General features: G+C 33.7%; 3 protein-coding genes across 5 annotated transcripts; 2 read left to right on the top strand and 1 right to left on the bottom strand.

Annotated features, from left to right (window-relative positions):
• Positions 1 to 171: 171 nt before the first annotated feature.
• LOC149741836 (importin-13-like) lies at positions 172 to 3,674 on the bottom strand. Its single transcript, XM_089892327.1, has one exon. The coding sequence runs from the start codon at positions 3,398 to 3,400 to the stop codon at positions 536 to 538; it is 2,865 nt and encodes a 954-aa protein (XP_089748453.1). The 5' UTR covers positions 3,401 to 3,674; the 3' UTR covers positions 172 to 535.
• Positions 3,675 to 7,817: 4,143 nt separating this feature from the next.
• Positions 7,818 to 12,344, top strand: LOC149741835 (MKI67 FHA domain-interacting nucleolar phosphoprotein-like). 2 transcript variants are annotated; one of them, XM_089890409.1, is made up of 7 exons: positions 7,818 to 8,038; positions 9,403 to 9,546; positions 10,524 to 10,632; positions 10,763 to 10,890; positions 10,991 to 11,077; positions 11,823 to 11,880; positions 11,960 to 12,344. In XM_089890409.1, exons 1-7 carry the CDS (start codon positions 7,937 to 7,939, stop codon positions 12,223 to 12,225), a joined length of 894 nt encoding a protein of 297 aa, XP_089746535.1. In that variant the 5' UTR covers positions 7,818 to 7,936; the 3' UTR covers positions 12,226 to 12,344. The 2 variants fall into 2 exon arrangements, with proteins under 2 accessions (XP_089746535.1, XP_089746542.1); XM_089890416.1 differs by lacking the exon at positions 7,818 to 8,038 and adding an exon at positions 8,274 to 8,378.
• A 1,488-nt stretch (positions 12,345 to 13,832) lies between these two features.
• LOC149741834 (synaptotagmin-5-like) lies at positions 13,833 to 22,732 on the top strand. 2 transcript variants are annotated; one of them, XM_089890395.1, is made up of 8 exons: positions 13,833 to 14,448; positions 14,587 to 14,675; positions 16,304 to 16,424; positions 16,851 to 16,999; positions 19,634 to 19,768; positions 19,829 to 19,958; positions 21,236 to 21,407; positions 22,410 to 22,732. In XM_089890395.1, the coding sequence occupies exons 1-8, from the start codon at positions 14,127 to 14,129 to the stop codon at positions 22,630 to 22,632; spliced, it is 1,341 nt and encodes a 446-aa protein (XP_089746521.1). In that variant the 5' UTR covers positions 13,833 to 14,126; the 3' UTR covers positions 22,633 to 22,732. The 2 variants fall into 2 exon arrangements, with proteins under 2 accessions (XP_089746521.1, XP_089746513.1); XM_089890387.1 differs by having other exon boundaries at positions 13,840 to 14,448; positions 16,301 to 16,424.
• The last annotated feature ends 97 nt before the right edge of the window (positions 22,733 to 22,829 follow it).

Here is a 22,829-nt window from a genome sequence, read left to right as displayed (position 1 = left end):
TTTTATACACGCTAGGTAACTGAGGTACTTTTCTAATTTTAGGCAAGTCGCCCTGGGATCGCCTGTCGTGGGAACTTATTTGAAGCAGCCTTTCACTAAGCAATCTGGGAACAGGAACTTTTAAAACAAACGACTGGCATATCCCTAGCTTTAGTTTGAGTACTAACGAAATTTAGGAAAAAAGTGTCAACAATTTATTTTCTTTGGGTGTCAGATTATAAATTTACAAAGGTTGTTACTGATAAAATGAAGTGATCAGTACTGAGTCGAAATAATTAACTTGTATGATCACGTATATTGGAAATGCAATTCATTTCCTGTTTATCACTTTGTAGCACGAGATTGACATGATTGAATGAATGACTTAGTTATTAAACTGGTCATATACGTGACATTATCAGAAAGCATATAAGTTTTAAAAAATAATACACACATTAAATTCACACAGTAATTTACTAAACTAAAAAACAAAAACGCTTTTATTGTAAGTATAAGTCTTTTATCAATTTGTAATCATTACTTCAACTGTTCCTAATTACCCAGCCACATACTCAGTTCCGTGTAAACCTCTGCAAACCAAAGTGAAATCCTTTACGACATCTCGACATCGCTTCTTACTTTTCGACGATTGCAACAGCTGTTTACAAAAGTATTCTTTTCTGGTCTGAGATACTTCCGCTGGTAAAATAGTAGAATTGACAGCAAGTTCATGTAGCCATTTGGAAAAATCATTATTGTTGTGACGGCAAAGTGCTTGTAATATATCTGCATAATTGTCTATGTGAGTACGCGGAGCATTCCCACCCACACCATGTAGTACCAAAGCAACAAGATCCCTCCCTAACTTGCTGGTTGCCTTTTGAATGTTGATATCGCTTGAATATAATGACAGGACGTCCACAAAAAATGATGAACCGACTTTTGCTGATTCCGAATCTGACATTCCAAGGGTAATACTGGCACAGTGAAACACATCAACAATGTTAAATTGATTATTAGCTGAAACTGCTAGTTTAAACAACTCGGACTGTTTTCGAGAAGTATATGAAAGCAAACGCAAGAAACTATGCCCAATGTCTGGGTGATCTTTTATCACGCCCTTTCCATATATTGGAAGAACTACTTGTACTATTGCACTGATTAACATAGATACAGTCTTTTTATGGACTACATCAGCACCAAACACAAGCACAATTTGTTGTGCTAAATCAAGAACTGAAGTGTGTGGGTAGATTTTTAAAATGGTAGTTAGCATTTCACATAAGGGTGCAAGCAAAGGTGAAAAACCACTTATTAAATTTCGAATAGATTTATCATATAAATTACAGAAAGCTTCCATAATACTGATATCAGACACCCAATGTTCCAAAATGTTTTTAATGATTGGAGTTAGTTGACGTAAAACAATGACAACTGGATGCTCTTCTGTTGTTAAAATCTCACCATTCTCATCTTCCTGGCGTCTGTCTAGAGTACAGAAAAGATGAGCAAGAAGATCCAATATATGAATAATACTGTTCTTAGTAGGTATAGATTGAGTATCTTTGCTTAATGCTTCCAATTGGTGAAAGTTCAATGTAAGTAAACTTTGAAGATATTTAAGACATTCTGCTTGTGGCAACACTGAAAGAAGATAACCAGCTGATTGCATGAGCCAGGTTTCTTCATTGTTACGTAAAACACCTTTCATTAGGAGTGTGCCAATCTGTTGCAAAATACTTGGGGTGAAAGGAGTTAAATGTTCACAGCATTCACTGGTCAGTCTACGCAATGTGAGAACAGTTGAAAGTGACAAATCGTTGTTGTTTAAATATGGCAATACAATAGACATTAAAATCTGAAGATTTTCTGGGTGGTTGCGAAGCCACTCTGTCAAAGAACCAATTGTATATAGTAAAGTATCTGCTAGTTGTAGTGAATTCACATGGATTTTTGGTATAATGTTGACCAATGACTGTAAACAATCCAGTTGAGCATTCGTTTCTGTGAGAGTTTCTACTATTGAATGTATTCCAAACAAACAAGTTTCTATATCATGCCAATGTTCAGTTGAGGCTGCAGACTGTTCCATTGCTGCATGAAGTTGTTGCATAATGAAGTGCAGCACATCAGTGTGTAGCATCTCCAATAAATACATTAATGTATCCGAAATATCGATTCGATATATTCTGTGTTGCTCCTTTTCATCTGCAGTCCATTCATTATGAGAGTTATCTTGTGGATATTTGGCCTTAGTAAGCAAATGTGTCACCAACTGGAAATATACATTGCTAAGCTGCTGATGCATTGTTATGTTTTCATTACCTTGCAATCCTTGAATTTCATCTTGAAGTGAGTACCAAAAAGTAAATGAGATTGGGCTGGAATTCTCACTTGTAGGATACTGGAGAGGTAGGACCAAACAATCCATAACAAAGCAAATAAGACCCCACCCACCATTATGATCTGAAATACTATCAATGATAAACTTTGTGTGGTTTTCTGCCAAACTGCAGACCACTTTAGTTAAACCGAGAATCATATCTGAATTCTCATTTCCAACTGCTTCTGTAAATATTGGGTGAAGTGACAGTACAAGAGGAACAAGCTTCTTTATGGTGTTTGGGTAATCATGAAGCCTTGGTGAACAGAATGTATTAAGCAAACAGTCTACAGCAGCATCAAATAATTCCGTTTGATGAATACCACCAAGTATAGTGATAAGAAGTTCCTCACATTCATTTAAAGGTGTACCAAGTGTCACCCAGCTCGACAAGCATTTAATGACTCTATTTTTGATCTGTACTGAATTATTCTGATAGGAAATAGAATTAAGCAAAACAATGACTTGAGAGAAACCCGAGATTAAAACATGCATCATGTTTCCCTTTTTGTATTTTTCGGTATTTGCACTGTGACATTCTTCGGGAAGCACAGTTAGAATTTCCAGTAAAATTAAACATCGCTGATCATTCGACAGTATAACTTTAGTTTCTTCTTTAACTCTTTCAATAACATCATGGATAGCATTGATCCACAACTGTTGATTTGCACAGTTAAACACAAATGCCGAAAAGGCTACACAAAGACGAGTTAAAATAATTTTTTTATCTAAAGAAACTGCAAACCGAAACAGCTGCTCAAACAGCTTGTCCTTTAAAACCTCAACATCGTCTTCTCCAACGTCCTTCCATGCGCCACTTATCTTGCTGGCAAGAGAACTTGCTCCAAAATGTTGCACTTCCGTGCTTTTTCCTTCTTCCAACAATTTCCATGCAAACTGCCAAGCTTGTGGACTACGCTGTGCTTTCATGAGCCATTTTTGAGCTGTATCTTTACATGACATAGATGGGTTGTAGTATAACTCATGTAAAGCTTTTTCGATATTTTCACACGTAAAATCAGGGGCTAAATTCGCCATGAAAATACTTCCTGTAAATTAAACACGTAAGCAATACGATTTTAACCTTTAACTGAAAACATAAAATCTGACATAACACTTATACTCAACAACAGACTATACTTAAGTAAGACGTAACTCGTTGACAAACTAAGCATTGCGTTATGTCATGCAATCTTGTTGGCTATTGTATGAATGACTGGCCAATTACAGTACCACCAAACACCCAGTCCTACAGAAATAAAAACAGCCTACCTACAACCATCTATGCTACAACCATGATCTGTTTTATTTCTGTGGGTAAAAGGCACTGAGATATCTATGGTGAAAGCACAGATATAAAAAAGAATAGAACGCGCATCTCCAATGTCGACAAAGAAGAGACCACGATATATTCTCTCTCTTTTGCGGGTCGTTCCCGTTTACTATTGTAGTCAATGGATTCGAGGGCGTTTTATGTAGTTTTTCTTCATTTATTGACTTGATTTAAAGTTATAGGGTAAAACAACTATTTTCTAATATACAAATATTTCTAACAAACCGTTTGCTTAAAGGTTTTTAATTAAAATTATTAAATAATTAAATTCCTTAAAAAGTGGTAAACTGTAAGCGTTAACCTACCAAATAACTAAACTGGCCTAATAAACTGGAATAGTTGATGCAGTTTTTGAAAAAAACAGCTAAAACCTCCTAAAACTGCCATGCGCCTATCTTTTACAATGGAGACCAAGCGAAATGGGGACGGAGTTGGCGGTCACGTCAATAGAAAAAGGAATATATCACGGTTTTGGAAAGTTGCGCGATCTACTCTTTTTTATTTCTGAGGGTAAAAAGCACAGAAATAAAAAAAATAATAGAACGCGCATCTCTAATGTCGGCAAAGGAGAGAGGTGATACATTCGCTCTCCTTCGCGGGTCGTTCCCGTTTACTATTGTAGTCAATAAAATCGACGACGTTTTATGTCGTTTTTCCTTGTTTTTTTACTTAATTTAAAGTTATAGGATATAACAACTATTTTCTACAATATATATATTTCTAACAAACCGTTTGTTTGAAGATTTTCAATTAAATTTATTAAATATTTAAATTTTCTAAACAATTGGTAAACCGTATGCGTTAACCTACCAAATAACTAAACTGACCTAATAAACTTGATTAGTTAGTGTAGTTTTTTAAATAAATAGCTAAAACCTCCCAAAAATACAATGCGCCTATCTTTTACAATGGAGACCAAGCGAAATGGGCACGGAGTTGGCGGTCACGTGAATAGAAAAAATACATATCACGGTTTTGGGCAGTTACGCGTTCTACTCTTTTTTATTTCTGTGCTTTTTACCCACTGAAATAAAAAAAAATAATTAAAGTAGAACGCGCAACTGCCCGAAACGGTGATATATTTTTTTTCACGTGACTGCCAACTGCGTCCCCATTTCGCTTGGTCTCCAGTGTAAAAGATAGGGGCATAGTGATTTTAGGAAGTTATAGCTGTTTATTTTAAAAAATACACTAACTATTCTACTTTATTAGGCCAGTTTGGTTTTTGGTAGGTTAACGCTTACACTTTGGCGCTTATTTAGGAAAATTAATTATTTTATAAATTCAATTAAAAACGTTCAAACAAACGGTTTATTAGAAAAATATATATGTTTGGAAATATTTATTTTTTCCTATAAACTTAAATTAAGTCAAAAAAACGAAGAAAAACTACATAAAACGCCCTGGCTTCCATTGACTACTATATAGTAAACAGGAACAAGTCGTGAAAAAATGAGAGTGTATCATGCTATCTTCTTTACCGACATTAGAGTTGCGCGTTCTATTCTTATTTATTTCTATGGGTTAAAGGCAAGAGACTATGGGTAAAAGATTCTGCGGAAAAAAACGGATGACAGGTAGTATTCAAATTTAAAAACGGTGTCGTAATATACTATGTTCGATTGATATATTTGTACCGGGCGCTATTGCGCATGCGCAGTAGGTCGGAACAAATAGATTGACAACCCAGTCCACATATATTACGACTCTCCGTTGAAAGCGTTTCTGCACGATGTTTACGCATTATATGTTAGTTTTTGATTCAAAGTCAGCAAGACTGAGTTGGTACATTATTTGTAGCATAAAAAAGCAAGTACCACTAACAAACCCACTTTATGCTAGTTTTAAAAAAAACATTTTTACTTATAACTCATAGCTACTGGTAAACCATGGTGATTCTAGAATACAAAATTATAGCGACCACTTTCGACACCTTCTACTCGTGCTACTAACACAAAATTTGGAAACTGTACAAGCTGGACCCCAGCGGTAATGATTCTAAAAATAAAACATTATTAATTCAAAAAATATTAATTATAAATTATTATAAATATACAAGCGATCAAAGATCTAATGCGCGAACACCTTAATTAAAGTAATAAGCATAGTATTAATTAACCATTTTACTACAACGGTCGACTGAGCACGATCAAAAACCTTTAATGCGTCCCCACTTAAATGGAAATAGTTTGATTCAGACGTGAATCGATTTGAAGATTCCCTATCTCACCAAAATTTCCGGACAGTATAAGCGCTGTCTCGATATATGTGATTACTGGATCTATTGGCCTTACGATTATGGCGCTAGCTTTAATAGCCTTAAGTCCCGGGTTTCAATACCCGCTATGTCCGCTATGTCCGCTATATCCGCTATGTCCGCTATGTCCGCTATGCCCGCTATGTCCGCTATGTCCGCTATGTCCGCTATGTCCGCTATGTCCGCTATGTCCGCTATGTCCGCTATGTCCGCTATGTCCGCTATGTCCGCTATGTCCGCTATGTCCGCTATGTCCGCTATGTCCGCTATGTCCGCTATGTCCGCTATGTCCGCTATGTCCGCTATGTCCGCTATGTCCACTATGTCCACTATGTCCACTATGTTCACTATGTCCACTATGTCCACTATGTCCACTATGTTCACTATGTCCACTATGTCCACTGTGTCCGTTTGTTTGAAGTTTTTTAAATAAATTTATTAAATAATTAAATTTCCTAAACAAGTGGTAAACTGTAAGGCGTAAGCGGTAACCCACCAAATAACTAAACTGGCCCAATAAACTTGAATAGTTAGTGTAGTTTTTGAAATAAACACCTAAAACTTCTTAAAACTACTGTGCGCCTATCTTTTACAATAGAGACCAAGCGAAATGTGGACGGAGTTGGCGGTCACGTGAATAGAAAAAAGAATATATCACGGTTTTGGGCAGTTGCGCGTTCTACTCTTTTTTATTTTTGTGTTATGTAAGGAATATTGTGGACATAGCTGACATACTAAACATACATAATAAAACACTTTCTTGGTTTAAACTTTCGTACTACAGCTAAACCATCTTGTATAAAAGTAAACTTTTTCACTTCCATATTCGAAGGAAAATGGTTGGTGTTGGTTTAAACGTGATTGATTCACGGATTTCACCAGTATACCGTAATATATCTAGATTTTTTCGAGATATGAGAACATTAGTTTGGTATTTTTATCATATATAACTAGTGTAATACATGTACGTATTATCTATGACAAAACAAGCGCAGGCAATGCTACTTGTATAATTGGTTCAAAACCAGCCTATTTTTGTTTATCCGTTAAATTGCATCTCCAGCAGCATACATATTGCTTATAAGTAAATTTATATCACAAGTGCTCCAGTACTATATGGATTGTATACGAGTTAAAATACATCTATAATTTTCCAGCAATATTCACAGGCAGAGCCATAGAAATACCATGACTATGTTCACAGGTGGGCTAGTGCGTCCGAAAGCACAGAAATAAAAAGAGTAGGACGCGCAACTGCTCAAAACTGTGATATATTCTTTTTTCTATTCACGTGACCGCCAACTCCGTCCCCATTTCGCTTGGTCTCCATTGTAAAAGATAAGCGCATAGTAGTTTTAGGAGGCTTTAGCTGTTCGTTTCAAAAACTACACTAACTATTCAAGTTTATTAGGCTGGTTTGCTTATGTGGTAGGTTAACGCTTACAGTTTACCACTTGTTTAGAAAATTTAATTATTTATTAAATTTATTTAAAAAACTTCAAACAAACGGTTTGTTGGAAATATGTATATATTAGAAAATAGTTGTTTTACCCTATGACTTTAAATTAAGTCAAAAAACGAAGGAAAACTACATAAAACGCCCTCGATTCCATTGACTACAATCAGAGTCCGTATATAAACATATACGGACTGTGACTACAATGTTAAACGGGAACGAGCCGCGAAAGAGAGAGAGTGTATCATGCTCTCTCCTATGCCGACATTGGAGATGCGCGTTCTATCCTTTTTTATTTCTGTGGTCCGAAAGGCACTTCATAAACACATGAGAGAATGTAAGAAAAAGACTCATTTCCTTAACATCAGATGTTTAGTTTATCTCAAAGCGTAAGACAGGCACTTTAAGTATGTACCGCGCACGTGTTTTCTGTACTGCAGAATTCCGTAACATAGTTTTGTATTGATTTTGCTGCAGTGATATATTATTACAACTTGGTAAAGTTATTTGTGTATATAATCAACTAGGATGCCAATGGATGTTAGTAAAAAGTCCAAGAGTAGGAACGTGGGCCTTATATCTCTTGATGAATCCAAACAGGCTCAGTTCAAGGCGAAAATGAAATCTAAAGTAAGTGTTATTAGCTAAGCCGAAACCAGCAGGTCTCTATTTTTTTCAATGTTATATACACATGCCCCTAAAAACAGACGATTAGCTACCAAATTATCCACCTTTGGGCTGTTTTGATTACCTTGGTGCTAGTATAAAGTTGTCATTTTAACACCGTTTTTTTTCAAACAAGAATTGCTCTGAGAGCTTGGACCCTTAGATAAATGGTTTATAAATAAGTAAACTAATCCCTGACCACTCACTCTCCCAACGCATAAATTGTATGCTGTTATTGAAAATAATATTATTATTATTATTATATATAACTGGGGTAATAAAAAAGCAGAAAATGAAATCTAAAGTAAGTGGTAATCAATAAAAAAAGAATTTTTAGTTCTAAAAATACAGCATTTATCATACCTTGATGTCCAAAAAAGACTGTAGAATTTCTCTGGTTATACTTTTAGTATGTTCAGGCTTCACAAGTGTCACAGTGAAAAATTCGAGAAATCGTTGATGGAATCAGTTGGCGAGACTTTGGAATCTTATTTAAACGATTGTGGCAATTAACTAGTTCATATTAAAAGTTTAAAGAAATTCTTTACTTTATTGGGATAAGCAAATTTTAATAAGACAAGGAAACTAATATATGAACTCCTAGTGTCCTACAGGGCAAGCAACAACGGTAACCAACCAAAGTTTGTGTCTTAACTAGGGCTGTGGATTTTCTTATTTTTGGTAGAATCGTTAACTATTTTTGGTAGAATCATTAATTTAGTTATAACCGATTAACCAATACAAGAAAGGTCTTCTCACAAAAAGAATTAGCAAACCCCATAAAATATTTTGTTTTCAATTTTTTATTTGAATTGGTAATTTGTGGTTTACCGAAAAAACAATTACCACATAAAATGACGGTTAGGTAAAAGCCAAATAAATGTATTTTTACCCACAAAAGCCATTTGCAATAAAATATTTTTTAGCAGGCTAGAGGGGTGTCCTTTCCTACCCCAATTACCCCATTGTTTTCTATTACCCCCCACTTTGCTATACTTATGATTAATTTAAGGAACGTCATTATAAGCCAGTGTGTATTGCTGTTAAAACATAAACTTGTGATTGTGTTTCTACTTTCTATGTTTGTGTTTTGGCGTAAATTTACATCACTCATAAAAGCTAAACATCGTAGATAATGGTTAATCGTGACCTATCAGGACTCTACATTAACTTGTTTTAGGATGATGTTGTCAAAGCAGGGCGCTCGTAGCCGCAGTATGTAAAATCCAAGATTTACTTGTAAGGCCAGGGCTTAAAAAAGGCCAAACACTGTAGAGTGTGATGCTGTGTCAAATTTACTGACTTACTTAGTATTATGTTTGTCTCAGAAAACTTCAAAAGCTTTTGACTCTACACAAACAGGAGTAATCTTTCTTAAACACATTCCTCATGGCTTCTTCGAACCGCAAATGAAAATGTACTTCGAGCAATTCGGGATTGTCAATAAGATTCGTCTTTCTAGAAGCAAAAGGGTAAATCTTTTTTAAAAGTTGTGATGTTGTAATGTTATGTAAGGTGGGGTGGCACTAATAAGGCGGGTTTACACTACGGGCGGTAAAAGCGCTGGCGATGTGAGAGAGCGATTGTCATCCGATATATCGGCCCATTCACACACAAACGTAAAATCGCCTGGTATCCTGTCCTGTTTGGCGGGAAGCTGAAAATTGCATTTAATCGTTTTAACGTAAATATGCGATAAAAACAGAAAAAATACCCAGGAAGGAATATAATATCGTTTGACAGGCATTGGCTTTTAAAAATATTAGCCCAGATGCCGGATTTGTCAAGGAATTGGCGAATGTTATATCTGCCTCTATATTCCATATAGTTTGGTTTTATTTAATTTTTCTACAAAGTAATTCTGTATTAAACACGCCGTGTAATATTGAACTGTTTTAATCATTTTTTTGAAGTTGGTTTTAATCACAAAGCACCTTACCAAACGCTATTTTCAATAATTTTACGCTAAATTTACAATATAGTATTCTTGCAACAAAATATATTCATTTTTACATTCATATTTACTCGAAAATTATCTCCACCGTTTAATTTACAGCGAAACAGTTAACCGAAAATTGTAACCTTTCGTGCCAACGCCGTTTATCGCTAGCGATCATCGGCAGAGTAGAAACTGTTTCTAATCAATTTTCTGTCGCTCGTATCGCTAGCGATGGAGGAAGTGACGTCAGAAAATCGCCAGACTCTCTCGAATCGCCAGCCATTGGCGCTAGTGTGAACCCGCCTATAAGAATTCAACTTAGCAATGATTTTTTATTTAAAATGTTGGTAATGTTAACCACGGAGATTGTGACAACAGTCTATTTGGAAAAGCCGGTTTAAGTATTTGACAATCTTTTTGCAATTAATTAACTTTAGTATTGTTTCTTGAGTTGGACAATTTCATACATGTACATTTATAAACTATAACTGTCTCGTTTCTTTTTTATAGACTGGGAAATCAAAAGGTTATGCATACATTGAATTTGCTTGTGAGGAGGTTGCAAATATTGTTGCTCAAACAATGAATAATTATTTAATGTATGAACGTTGTTTAAAATGTAAGTACTAATGTTTAATTGATATTTAAATTGGTAAGTCCCACACAGTGTAAAATAAGTATTTAAACATTCACACATGTAGGTTGATAACATAGAGTAGATTAATTTAAATTTATCTTTGTATAAACAGGCACAGTTGTTCCCGTGGATAAACTTCATCCCAAGACATTCAAAGGACACAATCAGATTTTCAGTAAACCTGCTACTCGCAAAAATTCTATAAGAAAGTTTAATGAAAGAAATAGTAACTCTGATGAGGTAAGGAAAGAGTTAATAATTAAGCTCTTTCATCAATATAATTAAATAGTTTTCAGCATGTAGTATCAGCATGCTGTTTCAAAAGCAATTTTTGTTTCAGGTTAGACGTTTCAAGAGGAGAAATCAGAAGCATTTAAAATTGGAAACCAAACTTAAAGCAATGGGAATTAATTACGATATCAATAATGTGTGTTGTACTATATTTAATGTAGTAAATTTAGTCTATAGTTTTATGCAACTTAAAGGGGCCAACCAACAAAAAATCAAAGTTTGTGTAATTGTGTATTGATAGAGATCAATTGTGATCTAAAACCAAAGTTTTTAAAATTAGAAAAAGTCTTCTGAGAAAATGGCATTGTAAATGTTTCTGAAATAAATGAAAGGAGTAAAAAATAGGCTGCCTGCAACAATGCCTGGAGTTCGCTTAAAAAAAACTGTCACTCAACTTTGGTCAGTAATTGTTTTTAAATTATAAAACAAAAATCTTTTTGAGGGAAATTTTTTACAATGAATTCTTCTTTGGAATAATTAAAAAAACTGTACTGTACAAGACTTTATAATGTTTAGTTTTTAATTGCACGTTGCCTATGCCAAGTAATTACTTATTTTCGCCTTTACAAAATTAGTCTTTTAAACGTGTTAAAATGAGTGAAAAAGTGCTAGGTCAACTTAAACTAGTATGTATCTATGTTCAATCATAAAAATTTGTACAAAGAAAAGTGTATAGATATATATTATATTTTTTTATATTTTTGCCAAGAAGATTCGTTAATTGTAACAAATTCCATTTTCTGCAATTTTTTTAATTGTTCTGTTTTTGAAACTTAGGTAATACCTTTAGATCAAATTAGAGCAGCTTTACTTATACACAATTTTTTATTTTACGGTGGCATGCACCTTTACATTAACTAATCTACTGATTAATTTTATAGTTGGTAATGAAAACAGATTGGAGACCACCACCAAGAAAAATGTTGCAACAAAAATCTGGTTGGTATTTTTTGTTATTATTAGTATGCAGCACATCAACAAATTTTGGGTTATTTGTTTTATGTTTTGTATTTCTTAGATGTTGATTCTCCAAATGTGACCAAGACAGTGATTTCCAAGAGTGACCTAAGTATGAGTATCAATAATGAGATGATGATTGACAAGGAAGATGAGGAAGTAGTTTTTAAAACTCCTCCCAAATCCTCTAAAGTTAGCATAAGGATCATTGAGCCCAATGTAATTAATCAAGATAAGAAAAAGATCTCTAAAACCCCAACAGTAAACAAAAGTCTGCGGAAGGCAAAAATCCTTAAAAAACGAAAATTGTTAAATATGACCATGTAATATTTTAGCAATTTGAAATGTGTAATTGCAATTTTTGTTGTGGGTAAAATTCTTAAAAATAGCGACAGTAGTCCTGCTTTTGTGTTATTATCACTTCCAATAAATTGCCATAAATATCAGGTTTGTTAGAATTGTCCATCACAGTGGTTCTTCAAATTATTTGTATGCTTATCCTTTTAACAATGATGCTTATCAGATTTACTTCCAATGTGATATGGCGCTTATTTATTTTATATTTTAGTTATATTTTTTTATGCCACAAATGCGCTAGCCTTTTGGCAACAAGTTCATTGTCTGGAAAAGTACTACAATTGGCACAATTTTTCTGTCCCATTAACTGATGTGTATTTTGATTGGTAGCTCATTTACCTTCTAATTATGAGGAATTCACCCCAGTTTAAGAAATGCTGGTTAATCATGTAGAAATTCATCATTAAGACGGACTTCCGCCAAAGATAATACCACTTTGTTAAATGACAAACTACTGCCTCTGTATAACGCTCAGCCTGTGCCTTCCTGTTGCCTTTTTCACACGTACTCGCGCGTGTTCTGACGCAGCATTGTATAACGATTTATTCAATGGCAGTGGGAATATTGTACACTACATTTTAATACTCTGATCAGTGACTAAATATATGTAAGCCGGTGCAAAGTATATTTAACGCAGTACGTTTAGATTATGGATAGTTCAGTAAGTGGACAGCGAACACAGTTAAATAAATAAACGTAAACACGGCTGACTAGAATTACATCCTGTCTAAATGTTAAGCAACATATGGCAGGGAAACGTAGGCTGTGCACAGAAGCAACTGTTAGCACAGCTTAAAATGTACAAATAATAAAAAACTCATCAATGAGGTTGTAGAAAATCGCATTCAAAAAACTTAAATCAGTTGTGAGCATGAAAAGTAATAAAGTGTAACGATCACTCTATAGACACAGTTAAAATAAAGGTAGAAGGGGTGAGGTATTTAGTACGATATGCTGACTAATTACGGTATTTATTTGCAGAGTCTATGCATGTCAGTTAAACATTAAAATACCGCAAAACCACTGCATTATAACCAACCTTTATTAGGATAAAAAGTAGGCTATATTATAATGATAACGTCATTGATTACTTTATATATATATAGACCATACTATACCAACGTCGGGCTATATACTTACTCACCATAGCCAGCTGGAGAACTATAGCATGTTCGTTTACGTAAGGCAAGCTGTTGTAGGATCGTAATGTAATAATTGGTTTTGTATTATTTGTTAAAAACTGCACTTCAAAAGTTGTACGAGCTTGGTTGGGCTTTGTATCGGATTAACGGAAATTAGATTTTAACGCACTTCCTTTATCACACAGTAAATGATGCCTATATACCAACTGAACCGTGTGTTACTATTTAGTTTATTGTGTTCGCGTCTACTTATACTAATTCCAAGAATCGTGCTGGTTTAACTGTCATAGGGAAAGTAAGTTAGTAACATTTGTTTTTAACGGTATATATATATTTTCATGAATCTATTTTTTAATAATCTTAATGCTATAGCTGTGGTCTAACGTAAAAATTATAGCCTATAGTAGGGTGGGGGAGATGGGACACCTTTAGCACATAATATCCAAGTAAGTATCTTGATCGTGTTTTAAAGAATTAACAACGGTCCAAGGAAGTCGTGAGAATACGGTTTTATAATTCTTAGAGTGTTCTTTGTTTACTAACAATTCGGATAAGAAAATAGAGTTAAAGAGTGTCCCATCTCCCCCATTCTACTGTATAATTCAAAAATCGCTTTTGCTTATGTCGTTTTAAAACATTGTTAACTGTTGTATCTATTATAGGGCTAATTTTAAATTACATGTAAACCTACAGAAAAAGTGTCACGCTAATTATTTGATTATTAGCACTATGCCTGCAATATCTGGAGCAGCCATTGCTGGTATAGTTATTGTTAGTGCATTGGGCATTGCTTTGCTTGTATGGGGAATATACTACATCATACAAAAAAGAAAACGAGATGCAGCGTACCTGGATCGCTGTGGGAGACTTTGGAATAAGTATGGCAACCGAGACCGTCCGGAGATGATGCCTAAGTATCCCTATGCCGGTGCAACCTTTGTACGCACCCCTGTACCTGGTCAACAGTTTACTTCTCGAGAACTTAAATCATCGATGGGCACCTCTCAAGAGTTTGTTCTTCCACAGCGTAAAACAGCGGAGGGTGCAGACGGTATATATAGGCCTACATTTATTTTATCTAAATGAAGAAGACATACACCTATCTTGCTTAATATGACACCGTTTTAAATTTTGGGTATTTCGCGCAGAACACAGTAAACATCATTGTAGTAAACACACAATTTTATAGATGCAGATAACAAGAACCTGTCGATGTACGCACCAATTGACCCCGACTTAATCAATCCACGCCTTTATTCAAATGACTTCACGGCACAGGTGAACAGAAGTATTTTAAAATGTTTGTTTTTTTCTTGTTTCTAAAAAGTACAAAAACGTTTTAAAATTTGCTGCCAAAATGTTTATTGCTGGAAGATTGTTTAAAATAACGTGGCGGTTACCAATAATGAAACAAAATTGGTTGCAGATGTTTTTTAGAATAAAAAAGTATTTTACACAACCTTTCGCAATTTCATTTTAATTTTTAGCGAAATAATTTAATTTATACAGTCGGTATTGTTCGAACATCAATTGATAAATATTATATCCTGCAAATGTATGGTAGGAATAAGATAAGATGGGACACTTTGTCATACCAGCCTTTTTTAATTTACAAATAATGTAACAGAATTATTTGACAGTATTATCACTACTTTATAAAGCCCGCGTCAAAGCTGAATAATATTGTTAAATATTAAAAAAAATGTTAAATGAAAACAGTTTGTTTAAAGGTAAAATATGCGAAATAGATGCTGATTTTAAATGCTCGTAGTTTTGTAGGTTTTTATTGCAAAACTTTGGAAGGTTTGCTCTTAATTCAATAATTTAGACCTAAGGGGTATTTAAATATAAGATACTAACATATAATAAAACGGTAATGTTTTGTAATGTAATGTAACTTACTTTATTCTCGCGTAGCCGGAAAACGACAGTCGTTATAACACCTCGCAGCTTACGAGTTACTAATTATGTAACTTTGTACATCATTTTTGGGGATTTTTTCCTTTTTTGTGTGTATGGCTGATAATTTGGACAACCCATTATAATGACCACTGGGTTGGAGCAATTGCCGTTAAGTGTCTTCTTGGTTTTTAAAATAAATTATATGTTTCTATTTTACATATATTTTTAATATTTGAAACCAGTAACCTGCTTTGGTCACGTTTTATAAAGTCGTGATAATACTGTCGAATAAGTCTCTGACATTATTTTCCTAATTCTCATTAAATGGAGCTCTGTAAAAAGAAAATTTTAAAAAAGTCTCGTCTGACAAAGTGTCTCATTTTTCCCACCCTACTATACATTGTCTTGTTAATACTACCCAACTACAAAGTGGGAAAGACAGGAAGAAAGAATAAAAAATTATATTAATTGCATTCTTCAAGTTGTAGTGAACCTACCGAAAATAACAGCCTGTGCTATAGTTTGAGTGACTTTCTAGTTTTCTCATGTATATAATTCAGTTTTTCCCACAAAACTAGACCAATTTTAAGAGACAAGTTTAAACTGTGCAAAATATTTCATTCTATTTTATTCAACTACGATACTACATTAATGATTTTAACTCGCAAATTACCAAACTTCGGCAGTTTTAATAAGTTTCAGTCAAGATTTAAAATAAGAATCTTTTAATATGCTTTTTTAGCTACTTAAAAAATGTTGTGTTCGTTCAACACCGAAGTTTAATACGGAACAACAGTAACCGACGCGCACTCTGTTGGGCCGTGAGAATATTGTAACATTTGTTTTTGTCTATCATCAAATGGATACTCGTAAAAGAAGACTAAAACGGTCTTTGATCGATTCCCGTCTTCCCCACCCTACTATATATGTCGAAACCAAGAAAAAATATTTTTCTAGTTTATATTTTGAGCATAAATATATACTCGCATAATCATTTATAGCAGGACTCACATTCAAGCAAACGACCACCACAAGTTTTCTTTTCGATTGAATTTGATAAAAACTTCAATATATTAAAAATATTTGTAAATCAGGCAAGATATCTAAAACCAAGAACTTATACTAGTAAGTAGAAAACTAGGTTTATGTTAATAATTTAAAACTAAAAGTATAACGTTTGCATTTTATTGAAAATGTGTGTTTGCCATAAAAGAATATGTAGGTGCCGAAAAACGTCAACTAATTTGGTACAAAAATGAATGAAGGAAACACGGATTTGGCCTATATTGTAAAGGATAATATTTTTTTGTTTAACGCATATTACTACCCGACGAAACATTATTTCGAAAATCAAATTTAGCGATTTTCCGTAAGTTAAAAAAACAAAATATATCGTTGTTAAATTCTTTTTATATTCTACCAGACTATGTAGCTTTTGTGGGGACTTTTTTTAGCAAGTATTTTGACTATTTTAAAATTTAATTCAATAATTCCGCTTTAGCAAACGTATAGTAATAAAATCTTAACCTCATCCCCTATTTATACTACTAGGTATGTGTGATCCTTACTGTACGGTCAACTTGCTACCTGGTCACACAGAGAAGCAAAGCCAGGTCATGCGCCGAACCATGGATCCTTTGTTTCAAGAACATTTTTCTTTCGGTGTACCAATTCAAGAGCTACCGAAAAAAAAACTACAAGTATATATCACAGTTTTACTGCATTTTTCTTACTATTCCGCAGGGTCATTATCAAATAGGGAAATGGTATACGATATTTGTTGAATGTAAATTAAAATATTTTTTTACCAGATTAATCGTGAAGCTGTAGACTTAACAGACAAAACATAGTACCTGCCCTAATTCTTTATAAGCTATGTAGTTTTCCCACATGTGCGAATAGTGCAATCACATATATGTATTCTTGCCGGTGGCGTGAGGTATGTGTCGCAGCTGTTAAATTTTGGGTCAGGCGCTATATTGCGCATGCGCAATGTCGCCACTACGAATAAAGTACAGCATGATATGTTATACTTAATCAGGCATGGTGACGTCAAGAGTCTAGTTAGGTGGTAAACATGTTTCTTAGAACGCGCATAAGTGTATTTTTTTAAATTTTGCTTCGGATTTATATTCGGCCCGATCTGCTGCGCAATAGCGGCCGGCCAACTTATACGCCGGTGACGTGATATATTCGTTCCGATTAATATTTTTCTACCAGGCGCTAATGTAGGTCGGAACAAATACAATACGAGTTCTAATAAATACGTACCGACAGAAAAAAGTTTGGGAAAAAATATTAATTCATTCATTTTTATTTTTTGACATTATTTTTCTTCGATGGGAGTAACTCGCTAGTGACCTACATATATGTATGCGTAAGTTATATTTTCGCGAAAATATCTGAAAATCTAATATTCGTATGACTCAAGTTATGACCTATGGTATCGCTAGAATCTAGTCAGTACAGTGCCCAAATTTTATGTGAGTAGCACGAGTAGAAGGTATCGAAAGTGGCCGCTATAGTTTTGTATTCGAGGATCACCTTGGTTCACCAGTACCTATAAGTTACAAGTAAAGTTTGCTATTTAAATAACCATAAGAAAGTAGGTTTGTTGGTGGTACTTACTTTTTCTAGGCTACAAATATACCAACTCAGTTCTGCTGACTTTGAAAAAAAATAAATTTTAAAGTATAATCGTCGTTTCTGGAACGTTTTCAATTGAGGGTCGTAATAAATTTGTACCGGGTGGTCATTGCATTTCGACTTACTGCGCATGCGCAATAGCGCCTGGTAGCAATATATCAATCGAACGATTATACTACCACACCGGTTCTAATAACTGCGCAGAGAAAATTATGTTGACAAAAGTACAAAACATTCAAATTGCTATACTTCAATTTTTAACATTTAATATTAGAGTAGGGGAGGATGGGGCTGCCAAATATTTTCATAATCAAAATAAATGGCTTTTAGATAACACAACACCACGAATTAGTAGCATCATTCCTTTATTAATTGACAACAATTAAAAAAATAAAATAAAACACATCAGGAGCTTTAGCGATTTGCACAACAGGTGAAACTTTACAAATTCGAAAAAAATGAATGAATGAAATTTAAAAAAAAACACAGGATAAGACGGGACAATTTAAAATCATTGTTAATTTTGGTTAATAGGTGTACTTATTATTATTAGGAATGTACTTAAATAAGACGAATTAATACTTTACGCTTTGAAAATCAGGTTTAAACATTTTCTTTGCTCTATACTGCTAAAGTTTTAAGATGTTACCCAAATTATAATTTTGCATAAAAAATTGAACAATAATATTTGAACATCATTAGATAAATATTGTATCCTGCAGATGCACATGAACTTGTAGTAACAGAAAATCGATAATAACTGATATAAAGTTACAATTTTGCTAAAAATTGGGTATTACTACAGTGTTTTTCACATACGCCACTTTTCACTAATTATGTCCAAGTGTAAATGACTGGATTTCGAATATATTTTCAAAATATATTTTTTATTACATCAGTTTCTTATATTTAAGTAACCGCTGAGGTATAAAATGTTGAATTAAAAGCAAATCTTTCAAAGTTTAGCAAGAAAACATTTAAAACTAGAATGTGGGGGAAGATGGGACACCAAATTGAAATATGTTTACATTAAAAGAATTCTGCAACTTGTAGTTAACCTACCAAGTTTAACAGGCTCTGCTAGTTTCTTTATTGTGTAAACTTCATATGTATATAACTTTAAACCGATATTTAATTGTTGTTTTAATCTCAAATTTTGACCCCTGGCTCTTTTCCTAATGTTTATATCTCAGTTTTTCTCACAAATCTAAAACTAGTTTTTATGAAAGAAATCAAACTGTACGAAATATTCAAGATTGTTTTATGGGGTTATGAAACTAGTTTAATCGCTCACGTTCGCAAATTTTTACTTGTTTAAATATACTGTTTCTATTTTAGGTATGTTTTTAATATGTGCATTTTGTACAGTTGTGATAATACTGTCGAATAATTCTGTAATACTATTTTCCTGATTTTCATTAAATGGGGGCCCGTAAAATAAAAATAAAAAAGTCTCGTTTGACACAGTGTTTCATCTTCTCCCACCCTACTATATTTGTTTAACACCGAATTGTAATACTTAACAACAGTAATCACTTTGTTGTGGGAATACTGTCGAATAATACTGTAACATTTGCTTTTGTCCATCTTTAAATGGGTACACGTAAAATAATAATTAAACATGTTCCATATTTTCCCCTGTATACCTTATAATACTGAAATGGCGATCAAACTGTTTTTGATTTCAGATAAAGTTTTTCAATTATGACCAGTTCTCACGTGATGAATTCACGGGCATTGTGGAACAAAAATTGGATGAAATCAACCTTGATGCTAAAGTCGATTTGTGGCGAAAAATACAAAACGTCGATGAAACAGAAAATGTATGGAACATAAATATATCGATTTTAAAATCTGAATAACATCATAAAACATACGTTTAGAAATCAAAAAAGAACGGAGACATTCTATTAAGATTGGGATACCTTCCAAGTGCCGAAAAGTTAACTGTTGTGCTGTTAAAGGCTCGGAATCTATTAGAAAGTCGACCAGAAAAAGAAGCAAGACTACCCGGTAATTTAAAGTACTAAACATCTTAACGTTGGTTTCACGTAGCATAGCGAACTTAAATATTATATAGTAGGGTGGGGGAAGATGGGACATCTTTTCATTCTATTTTCTCGTCCTATTTTGTAGTAAACAAAGAACCTTCAAAAAGTTATTAAACCGTATCCTCACGACTTCAATAGGCCGTTGTTAATTGTTAAAATAACGATTAGGATATATTTAAATATTATGTGCTAAAGGTTTCCCGTCTTTCCCCACCCTACTATATATATTTAAGTTCGCTATCCCACGTAGTCACCAAAATTTGCAGAATATCCTTAAAAGACAATCGTGAAATATACTTTGGTAGAGACAGAATAGCACTTGCTTTTCTATCCTCACGTGACTATAACAGTCGCTATTGCACGCAGCCAGTGTCTTTACTCCATAATGATATATAATAAAAAGATAATATATAGAAACACATTCGAAATTCAGTCATTTGCACTTGGAGATAATTTATAACAAGTGGCTTGTGCGAAAACTGGTGTAGCAATACGCAATTTCTAGAGAAAAAAAACTTTATTAATAGTTATTATTAGATTTTGGTAGTACAAGTTCATATGCACGGTATTACCCAAAAAATGATTTTGTTTTTGGAAATATCGGGTAATGTGCTTAAGTGTCCCATATTCCCCCACTGTACTATGCCACGAATTAGTATTATGATACCTTTATTATTGGTTAAAACTTTATAAGAATATTACAAGGAGCGATTTAGCGATTTGCAAATAGGTGTAATAAGACGGGACACAAAATTGTTTTGCTATTCTATTTTTCGCACAAGCCACTTCTAATAAGCTATCTCGTGCCTCTGAATATCTTTGAATCTTATTTCTCATATATTATTTTGTTAATATATCAGTATATCAAATTTAAATAACTCAATATGAGTTATTGATTTAAAAACCAACCCATTTAAAAATATATATTTAATTAAACATTATTTATTTGCAATTCTTCTATTTTTCTTATGTTTATATCTCAGTTTTTCATACAAACCTAAAACTAAATCTATAAGATAAAATCAAACTAGATTTACGAAGCATTTAAAATGTTTCATTATTGCGTTTTTTTTAGCTGTTGAAAAAAATGTTGTAATCGTTTAACACCGAATTTTAATATTAAACAACAGTAACGTCATTGGCGAGAACTTGGTTGGACCATAAGAATACTGTTGAACACTGTTGTGACATTTGTTTTCGCCTATACAACTTAAATGGCATAATCACCCCTCAATATAGATCCTTATATACGAGTCACAGTATGGCATGATGGTAACATTCTTAAAAAGAAAAAAACTTCTACGAAACGTCGAACATGCAACCCGACTTACAACCAAGCAATAAACTTTGCTGTTCCCTTGGACGTTTTACCACAGGTGGAAATACAATTTCATGTCGTCAATGAAATTGGGTGAGTTGTGTAGTGAGCTATTTTATCTTTTTTGCTTGTTTTGATGTTCTTAAATACTACTTTCTATATTTTAGGCATGGACAAAGAATCAATAGTTATATTAGCAGTGACACTTTAAGATAACGTTCAGATACGTTGTAAACTAAAAGTTATAACTTACTAATATACATTATAAATATTTATATTATATGGTCGGGTAGGATGGTTTAGATACAAACTATTTTACAATCCTAAAATACATATGAAGGTGGCTATACACAGTACCCGGCATGCGAAGTCGTATGCAAGCCCATTACCGAGTTCCGCATGCGGCAGCGAAATCCGGACAAAACGCACGAATTCCGGATATTGTGTACAGCCACCTTAAGGCATTTTGTTAATTAGGACAATGACCTACTGTCCTACTCAATATGGAACCAATTTATCGTTATAAACGTATCATTTTGCGATAAAGTTTACTCGTTTAAATTTCAGTGCAAGAAATTATTGAAATCCTTGTACACCTAATGCTAATTATTCCCCTTTAATGAAAAATAACGTCCGAATTCACCATAATGTTAGTATTTTTTGTAGCTGCGTTTGACAGTTTAGGAACTTGTTTAAACACGTTATGCCCACCAGATTACGAATTCGCAACGAAGATGCTTTGTAAATCTTATTCCCTCCTATTAGAATGGCTGACCAAATGACAAGCGTCAGTTGCTCAGAAACAGACACACTCAAAATAAGTGAAGTATCGTCCTTTCGAAAACGTAGCATTGTCCTTTCGAAACCAGTGTCATATAAAAACGGCAAACGTTCTTATCACAGTTCCACCGCACCGATTGAATATAGCACATCCGTATTATAAATCCGGATGTACACTTACCTACCACAAATAAATGTCATTAACATCTATTTCATGATAAAGGAAATGGGTCCGAAAAGAGTGCTAGACTAACCAATTGCAATGCATGCAAATTAGTTTTTACAATTTGTTTTTTTTTTCTTCTAAACGTATAGGGTTAAGTTAAACCGCGCAGAAAGGAAGGAAGCGATCGGTTATCTTGAAATCGGTCCACATTCCAATGGTGATGAATTTGAACACTGGAGGGATTTAATGAGTAATAAACCTCAAGCACGTTGGCATCATTTAGTAGATATCACAGATGTTGATATTAAACCAACTGGAAGTTCTATATCTCATCTTGATTTGGATTCTGGAATTTCACAAGATAAGCTGTGACTTTAATAGAAAAATAATCTTGTTTCGTTACCAACCCCCATCGTAGGCTATATATTCTAGAATGCACAACTATATACGTAATAAAAGGTTGTACTACATACTCGTTAGATGATAAACATATGCAGGATAGGGTGGGATAGAAAGAAAACAAATTTGATTAATAACAAACCAGAAGTAACTAACAGAGTGCGTTTCGG

The sequence above is a fragment of the Ciona robusta genome, chromosome 1 (assembly GCF_009617815.1).
Source record: "Ciona robusta chromosome 1, ASM961781v2".
In the NCBI taxonomy this organism is placed as follows: domain Eukaryota; kingdom Metazoa; phylum Chordata; class Ascidiacea; order Phlebobranchia; family Cionidae; genus Ciona; species Ciona robusta.
Note: the sequence above shows the minus strand (reverse complement) of the source record. Positions and strands in the feature narration are given on the sequence as shown.